Below are 9,336 nucleotides of genomic sequence, written 5' to 3'. Positions count from 1 at the left end.
CTTATGTTAGTTATTTATTGCAATTTGGCAAATCTTGATCAATAACTAACAGTATCTAATTTTTACTAGTATCTAAAGATTTTTTTTATCCTCTAGCCTTGGCAACGAAAAATCATTTGGAAATTCTTTTTATTCCTTGTTTTATACATCATTAGGGATGCCAAGAAATATTCGAATATTCATTCCATGAGTTGATACCGGGGGTATTCTAATATAAATTTATGATTCGAAAATTCAGTTTTAAGGTATACGTCAAGCATTGAAAGAGAGAAAAAAAATGGCATGCTTTATTAGAAATTGAATCAAGTTTGTACCGTTGACCAGCAAAAATACGGATCTAAAAAGATTCAAGCCATCTTGCAATCAAGTAAATATATATGTATATGATTTAAAACAAAATCAAAAGACACTCACCTCTTGGATTACCTTTAGGGTGTCAAGAGTGTATCTATTAAACAAATTATTAATTTGATTTTTGAATTAGTGGTATAACAGTGTCCAGTACTTACAATCAGTTTGCATTGTCGTAAGGACTCAGAACAATAAACACACGGATCCGTTGTTTAGGCATATATCATTAAAAATCATTATCAGGAAAGTTATTAACTAAAAGCTAAAGTATTACCAAAGGCCTTCCTGATGTATATAGGAATCTTCTTTATTTTACTTCATCAATCTAATGCAAAACCCACTGTGACGTCATATCAGGGGGATATGAAAATATGAGTGATATTCAAGGAATAAAAGGGTAATTTATTCTATAATTGGCAAAGATCCAACTAAACCAAAACCAAATCCAAAACATTAAAACTTACACAGGTGGCCATATCATCATATTAACCTCACAAACAAAAATAAATCATATTATGGGTGACTTACCTTAGATTTTTTGTTCTCTGTCTTGATGCAATACGACAGATGTATCCTTTCTGTTGTCTATCTTTTCCTCTCAGAGAGACCGTGGATGAATTCAGTTTCTCGGACTTTTTTGGCATTGGAAAACTCCCTGCTAAGAGAGAATAAAGATCTTATCAAATATCTAGCTTACAATTATATATAGGTATATAAATCACAATGAAGATTTCTCGTCTTTATATAGTTTTTTTTTATGAATTATATAAATGAATACTACCGTCGTTCATTCGGTCCAAATAAATACAACAAAAATGACTTTGCATAGTAGATCTAGAGGTTCTAAAGACATAATTACTATCATCTAACAATGACTCTTGTAGATTACAGTTGGAAATATTAATTTCATACAATGGGTTTCCTGGCCAGTGATTTATACGAATACAAATATGTTTGGTACGATATTACAGTTTGCAAAAACTACATGTCAATCAAAAATAAAAATTGTTAATCGAAGAAGAGGATTGTAAATCCTATTATCGCAATATCGTTCTTTTCCACTTCTCAATGGTTAATATAATATCTCACTATACGACTCCATTATGACAAAGGTAGATGATTGGATGCAATTCTATTTGATACATGGTTCAATAGCCAACTTCACAAGTTTTTTTTTTTCTCTCCCTCTCCTTGTACACCATGCAGTACCATAGGTGCAAATCTTTTGAAGAAAATTATATGCTGATAAAAACATTCACTTTGCAAGAAATTTGTGTTGTTTATCCTTGACTCTCCCGAAAGCCTCTTGCGTTCGTATGACAACAAAGGATTAGCAAATAATTCTTGACTCTCGCTAAAGCATTTTGATATCAAGTCGATAGGCTTTTTCAATATTTAACAGCTGCTTTTACAATAAAATGTATTTTACTTACCTTATCATTGGTCATTTGCAAAATTATTCTGTAACAAAAAAATGTGGTTGCATATACAAGTACTCTAAAGTTGATTTTAAAAAAAAGATATTTGCGTTTCATTGCCAATATCGGTGTGGTTTTTGGAGGCCGGGTCTTCCAATAATCTATTGGAAAGGTAATCAATTGCGCCTAGTTCTAAGAAGACCTATATTTGTATTCATACCGAAATATGAAACAGCATTTTTTCAAATTCTTACAGTATTACGTGAAAACAAGAAAACACTTGCTGTGATCTTCAGTTCGACATTTAAGCGAAGCCCGTTATGCAGGTTATCCCACGTTTCCAACTATGATCGTTGATGCCCTGGCATACTCTGTTAACTACACAGTGATTCATTATATTTTCATTTTGAACATTGTGAAATAAAATTGTAAATTAGGATTTAATGGATTTTCAATTAAAAGGGTATTACATATGTCAATTACAATTGTCCCCGCCCAGTGACGTCAAACTCAAAGACAGCCGCACGAGATTTATATACATGCATATTAGGCCTCCATAGCTCCTCACAGGTCTGTCGCTTGGCGAAATTTACATTCGGGTAGAATGATCAAGAAATTAACTCTAGTAACTTTCAGAGAGTTATCACAGAGAAAACACATAGAAATATTTAGATCCAGGTGAGCTTAAAATAAAATATACCACAGATTCTGACATATATGTTTCAAATTTAGATATTTACTAGAAGAAGAATTTAATGGTTATCTAACAACCAAGTTTTATAATAAAGGCGATGACTTTAACTTTTCAATCGTCAAGGTACATGTAAGTTGTTGATTAAGTTGATGAATCAAGAATATCAGCAATCTCGATTAACGTCATCATTTTGTAAGTTCTATGGACGATACAATGACCTTGTCAGCAAATACAATCTCTATTAATAAGTCAAATGCTGATTAATGTTTTCATACTAATTGTTAGGCCATTATTTACGCACTGAATTGTCCACGGATTTTTCCGTTATTTCCCGATCATTACAAGGAGCACACAGCAAGTGTGAAAGGTCGGCAGGGGATGCTCACCCCTCAAAGGCACCTGATCCTGCCTCTTATGTTTTGAGATCCGTCTTTACTCTGCTCTATAGTAAGTATTAAATGAGCCCCACCTTTTACAAGGAACCCTGGCCCAAGACTATAGGCACTCTAGCCTTTGCTCACACAACCATATGCAAAGTTTGTTTCAAACTATGCAGGAGCAGAGAAGATTTGTAGAGGAGTAATGATTATCACTTTGAAATCAATAAAACCACATCCTAACACCCTAGATCCAGATCCCATAAAACCCCCGATTTTAAAAGAGGCAGCCTGGCTAATTATAAATATGCATTGTGTTTGACCTACACAGCTATATGCACTTATTTATGTGATCATTAGTAGGGATGGGTATCGCTAAAAATTTTGTATCGCGATATATCATGATTTTTTCCCAAAATATCACGATAATATCATGATATTTTTACCAGCAATTTTTACAATGATTTTTAATGAATTTTTATTATTTTTCTTAAAATATTCTAGAAAAACAAAATTTAGCTTTTTTGAAATTTTTATGTACATAAAATTAATCATGTTTGGATGGTAAGATGCCGTTCTTTCCACCTTTTACAACATTTTTTAGACTTTCTATGATTGTAATTTGAAAGATTGAACAAATAAATGAATAATTTCTGGACTTTATAATATGTACCTAAATACCGGTATTTAGGTCTCTGTATCACGATACGTATCACGCAACAAAAAATCGCGATATACCGGTATACCCATAAAATCGCACATCCCTAATCATTAGAGACTCACCCTAACTCAAGAACCTCTGACCCTTAGTCCAAGACTTATAGGCAGTTCAGAACCTCTGAACTTTAGTCCAAGACTAGTGGGATCGAGTTCAGAATCTCTGACCCTTAGTTCAAGACTTGTGGGGAGTTTAATGCTTACTGCAATGAAGACATTGGTTCAATATCTTAATGTTCAGGTGAAAAAAAGGTTGTGTATAGATAAATGACAAATAAGATTTTTTTATTCTTTTAATTGGCAGAAGTTTCAATCACAAAAGAAACAAATTATAAATCTCAAAAGAAACAAAATAAATTGTAAGTATATACAATCCTTGTATACTAATAAGATTGAACCAGTAACAAATATTCCAATTATCAGTCAGAATATGTTGAAATCCAGTCAACCAGCAGTGAGCACAGGTGCTTCAAGCAATTCAGTTTAGTTCTCTTTGTTGAAATACAATGTATGTAAAATTCAAAAAACTTTAATTAAAACTTATCAAAATAACCTGTATTCTTAATGGTCTTAGGATTCCTAAAAACAATGACCTCTTGTTTTATTGTTAAATTAAAAAAAGTTCCTAATAAATAAAACCTCTAAATAAAACAAATATTTGGATAACAAATAACAATAGTCAGGTCTTAATATCACATCTCCTTGTGAAATGATTTACAATGTGCACACTTTAAACGAACACTTTTTTCTTTTCAATCAGCTGCTTTATAACGACGTTCATGTAAGCTTTGACACTAAACTCTTAGGTTAAGGTGTGTACTGGTGTTAACTTAATCACTGCTCCCTGATAAGACTCTTCGTATAAAGTGTGTAACGGTGGTATCTTAATTACTGCTCCCTGACAAGACTGGAGAGCTTCAGTTTATACTAAACTCTTAGCATAAAGTGTGTACCAGTGGTAACTTAATTACTGCTCCTTGACAAGACTCTTAGTATAAGGTGTGTAACGGTAACTTAATTACTGCTCCCTGACGAGACTGGAGAGCTTCAGTTTATACTCTGCACACACCTCCACATTCTTCTGATGAGCTACATGCTCCTCCTGCATGGCCTCTCGGATCGACACACATTTGATCAAATTTTGGTGGCTGTCATAGGATCCCACAATTCTGTCAAAAAAGATCAGAAACTATAAATCTTATTTAGCTTATCATTTTGACAAATACATACAATTGATACTTTCAATGCATCTACTTTTGGATTATGATTGCTTTTGTATATGACAATAATTGTTAACTAGAGGTACTGTGAGCGATGAGCTCACTAAATGATACCCCCCGCCTCCCATATGGTTTTAACTGGTGAAAAAGTCCATGTTTTCCTGTGGCCGGGAAACCCAAAATATGTGTCGGATCAAGAAGTAAAATAGGAGGTGCACAATGGCAATATGTAATAAAGATTCTGTGAAAGTTTCATCAAATTTCATTCAGTGGTATGAGAGGAGTTGCGGATAAGAGATGGGTACCCCAAAGCGTAACAACAGGACGGACGGACAGATGGACGGACGGACGGACGGACGGACGATTACCATATACCCTCCCGCTTTTGAAGCGGGGGGTATAATGAAATTATTTTTCTTTAATCTTCAGTTATGTGTATAAAATACAATATTGTGTATATAGGGACTTTATGTATGTTAGGTAATTTTCTTAAAAGTGTTCAGGGAGGAGGTCTTTTTTAAGTTTTAAATACCTGTATATTTTTCCTCTGGTAAGCTTTGGTAGACAGTGATCCTACAATGTATCAATCAAATCTATCACAATAATCAATTTAATTAAAAAGTTTACTCTTGGTTTATAGCAATTGGTTATAGTTTCTAGTGAGAAAAATAAGAATTAAAATATTATAAACTTATGGTACCTGAATTCAAATTAATCATAATGTTGTATTTTAAAAATTATGCAAAAAATTTGTTAAGTGAAACCAATCATGCTCAAATCATGCATATTACATGTATATTTAAAGTTTGTTATAGGATGCACTAGTACTGTAAACCTTACAATTTCATAGAAGATACAGTTCATAGATGCATTATCCTCCTTGATTGAAAACTTTTTGGCATCAACATCTGGAACCTTAACTGTTGCAGAATTCACCTGGGCTTGAATAAAAAAAAAAATCAAATATAGATAATCAATTTCTTATAATAATAATATTTCAAGTTTAGAAAATAATAGTATTTTTAAATCTACATGTATCTTTAAATCAATTTATGCAATTCAAATCTTTTGAAAAAAAAAAAGTCAATAAAGGAAAACATTTAAATGTATTGTAACTTTTTAAATAAAGCTTTTACCAATCACTTGTTAATATTATTGCAGTATTCATTTTAAGAAATGTACAATAAAATACATCAAACTTGAGTTAAATATATATTCTTACCAAATATCTCAAACAGAAAAGTGAACACCCCTCGGAGGTGTTCCCAGTTCTGTATCCCAGCTAGGTCTGTAGTTATGATTCTCAGGGATCTGTCCAACACTGGCTTCTGGGCTGTCTTTGTCTTATAAAAAAAGAGATAATAAATTAACTTTTTAATTTTAAAAAATTGGATTAAATTAACTAATAAATTTAAAAAAAAAAAAGGAAAGAAAATTTACCAGAATATCATTTTCCCACACAATAATTGCAGCTATCTATTCATCAATCTATATTTACTATATATTTTCTCCTTTATTTCATCCACTGAATACAGATTTCAGATTGATCAGTGGCTGTTCCATCAATGAAACGTATAAAGACGTTCGCATCATTAATACAATAATCAATCTTTTTAATCCTACTTTAAATGATTATTTAAACAGATATAAATATAAACAATAAAATGCTTTCTTTGTTTGTTATTACTGGAATTAACGGTCGCAGCTATTGCAGAAAAAATTTACATAACCCGCATAAGCGGGTTATGTATTTTTTCTGCAACAGCTGCTTCCGTTAATTCCAGTAATAACAAACAAAGAAAGCAATATATTGTTTAAATGAAATTTTTAGAGAATGGATACCAAGTAAACTACAAACACTACAATTTTGATGTATTGTTTTTGACATAAACTCAGTAAAGTGTGAAATCAGACCATAATTTAAACAATTTTTTTACACGGGGGGGGGGGGGGGGGGGGGGGGGGGGGGGTCATACAATAACATAAAAGTTTGTAAAATATTCTTCAATTTTCTACAGTAATGAAAAAGGTGCATGGAGATGACCAAGATGAAGAAAAGTGTATGTGTGATCTAAAAAAAACTGTAAGAAATATAAATTCATGAACAGGGTATACAAAATGGATCCTTGAAAATTCCAAATGTGGGTTCAGTGCCTACAAGGAGTATTTCTCCCCCTTGAAGTAGTCACAACCACCTCAAGGTCTAACCTGGCACACATCTAATTGACCAGTGACGTCCAGATTAGTCCAAGCTTTATTGTGTAAATTTTTAAAATAGATTTAATAATCAAGGAATTATTTTGTACCTCAGCTGTGTTTGGGGCTTTGGTCATTTGAGAAGCTCTTTCATTCCCCTGCTGCTGTGTTGTCCACACATTTTGATGCCAGGAGTCACTGCTGACAGTATGTTGGGGAATACCATCTCCAGTGGCATTGGGAATCTATAATTCAATATGTAGTTAAAAATAAAGGTACTCTAAATGCATTTTAATTAATTGTATGAAGTCACTTGCATATACATTTTCAAAATTTGCAAGAGAAAGGTCTTTGCAAATTTCTGCAAAACACTAAAATTTTTAATCTAGTACCTGAAATGAGGAAGCAATTGGTGCATATCTTTTGTCCATATTGCTGGCACTGCCACTCATGTCAATGGCCGGCCATATTTGACCACCTCTACCCCACTGGCTCTCTGGTTGTCTCTGCACACCAATTCTTGACTGACTCCAACTTTGATTTCCACTACAAAAACCTGTTTCTGCTGAACCTATTTTATTTCTTAAGTCAAAGTTACCACTACAACTTTTTCCCTCATTGTTGTCACTATTCCACTGGTTGCTACCACTACTCCATTGGCTGTTAACATGATTTTGTTGGTTGCTACTGCTCTTCAATTGGTTGCTTCTATTGTCCCATTGGTTGCTACTACTGCTTCCCTGGTTGCTCCTGCTATTCCACTGTTTGCTTTTGTCCCACTGGCTTTGACCCTGTTTCGGATAAGAACTACTGGAAGTAGCACTTGGATGCATGGTATTCTTTACATAACTGCTGCCTCCACCAAACCCTTTACTATTGGCATTTTGTCTGTACCCTCCTCTGTTAGCAGTGCCCTGTTTCCCATACCCCCCTCTGTTAGTGGGGCCCTGCCCCCCTCCTGTGGGTCTGTTTTGCTGACTGTTTCCTGCCCCTGATGATCTTTGGTTTGCAGTGAATTTAGCTGATTTTGGATTTGGAGGGTTTGGGGGTATCAAGTCCATGTTTGATCTCTGGGAATTTCTTGCCTGACTGTGAAAGGAACTCTGATTAAAGTTCCTTGGTCTTCCTCTGTTCATTTGTGAGGCACTCTGCTGATATTGAAACCTAAATTTTCCACAATAACAGTTTAACAAAAACAAACAAAAACCCTCATGTACAGTCATAACATTTCTTTTCCAAAATCTTTTTAATATCCTTTGATTCGCTCACATAGATCGCTACACAAGGTCTGTGTAGCGATCTAAGTGAGCGGATCAAAGGATCTGATTTTAATCAGATTGATATACATTTCTTCAAATTAACAGCATGAACAGTGGTTAATTTTGGCTACAGATGTGAGAAGTTACAGACGATGTAATGTGTGGCTTAATTTTAACTAAATTATAAAATCAGGGAGCTTGGGCGATTTTAATTGTGGTGATCTTAGTCACTTTGAAAACTGTAATTAGTCAATGCAAACCAAAAAAATGTTCTTAAATTCATCATGCTGTACCTTGTGTTATTGTCCATCCCTTGACTCCGGGGTTGGTAATTAAAGTTTTGCTCACTTTCCCATGTTTTATTATTCTGGTAGGAATGTGGTGCCGTTTGATTGTTGTGGTCAAAGCTGATATGTTGCATTTCATCATTATGTGAATCACCTAGAAATAAGGGGAAAAAACACAATCATTTTGGTGGTAAATTACCTGTTTAACAGTTCTTTTAAGTATACCTTGGTCAATAACTTTCCCATACATAGTGTTATATGTGTCAAGGTTTGTACATGAACTTACCAGAATAAGGTTTTATGATAAATTAAAATTATTATACAAATATATTTGGATAAAAAGTTAGGGGCTAAGCCCCCCTTGTTCCGACGCCTATGCAGAAAAAGGCCTTTTGATAGATTAAAATTATAAAATTATTTTACAAGACGTTGGTGAAGTCTGCATACCTTGTCCATAATGGACCAAATCGGATGAAGATGCGTAATTTTCACCCTCCTCAGCAATGATGGCTTCTCTTGTTCTTTTCTTGCAGTTGAAAATTGGTACTAAAGGTGTAGTCTTTCTATTCATCTGGGGAAAAAAAATAAGTTTCTTCAGCATATATAACTTTGACAGTTCGCGCGATCTCGCGAGGTTTGTTTACATGTGCATGAAAGCAGACGACTCGTGTTTATTGTTTGCTTCTGTTTAAATAATCGTTTATTTATCGTACTAAATAGCCTATTAAAATCCTTCACAAAGATTGTTTCTCACTCTTAAATTAATACTCACATTTGATGTAATCCGTGTGCTCCGTGCATAAATATTGCGCGCTAT

General features: G+C 33.8%; 1 protein-coding gene across 1 annotated transcript; it reads right to left on the bottom strand.

Moving 5' to 3' along the window:
- Positions 1-4,374: 4,374 nt before the first annotated feature.
- On the bottom strand, positions 4,375-9,336 carry LOC134251017 (homeobox protein 5-like). The gene is made up of 9 exons (XM_062733378.1): positions 9,292-9,336; positions 8,967-9,090; positions 8,526-8,673; positions 7,366-8,137; positions 7,084-7,218; positions 6,000-6,120; positions 5,618-5,718; positions 5,310-5,350; positions 4,375-4,726 (listed from the first exon to the last, which is right to left on the bottom strand). The coding sequence occupies exons 2-9, from the start codon at positions 9,088-9,090 to the stop codon at positions 4,576-4,578; spliced, it is 1,593 nt and encodes a 530-aa protein (XP_062589362.1). The 5' UTR covers positions 9,292-9,336; the 3' UTR covers positions 4,375-4,575.

The sequence above is a fragment of the Saccostrea cucullata genome, unplaced genomic scaffold, assembly GCF_032062105.1.
Source record: "Saccostrea cucullata isolate Sc308-1 unplaced genomic scaffold, CSIRO_AGI_Scuc_v1 ctg746, whole genome shotgun sequence".
In the NCBI taxonomy this organism is placed as follows: domain Eukaryota; kingdom Metazoa; phylum Mollusca; class Bivalvia; order Ostreida; family Ostreidae; genus Saccostrea; species Saccostrea cuccullata.
This window is presented reverse-complemented; position numbering and strand designations above follow the sequence as displayed.

Excerpts from the sequence above, each read along its gene's own strand:
- LOC134251017 (XM_062733378.1), bottom strand. The coding sequence starts at position 9,090 with ATGAATAGAAAGACTACACCTTTAGTACCAATTTTCAACTGCAAGAAA. Across the intron at positions 5,719-5,999 it reads TTTTCTGTTTGAGATATTTG|CCCAGGTGAATTCTGCAACA; the intron begins GTAAGAATATAT and ends TTTTTATTCAAG. Across the intron at positions 4,727-5,309 it reads ACCAGAGGAAAAATATACAG|AATTGTGGGATCCTATGACA; the intron begins GTATTTAAAACT and ends CTTTTTTGACAG.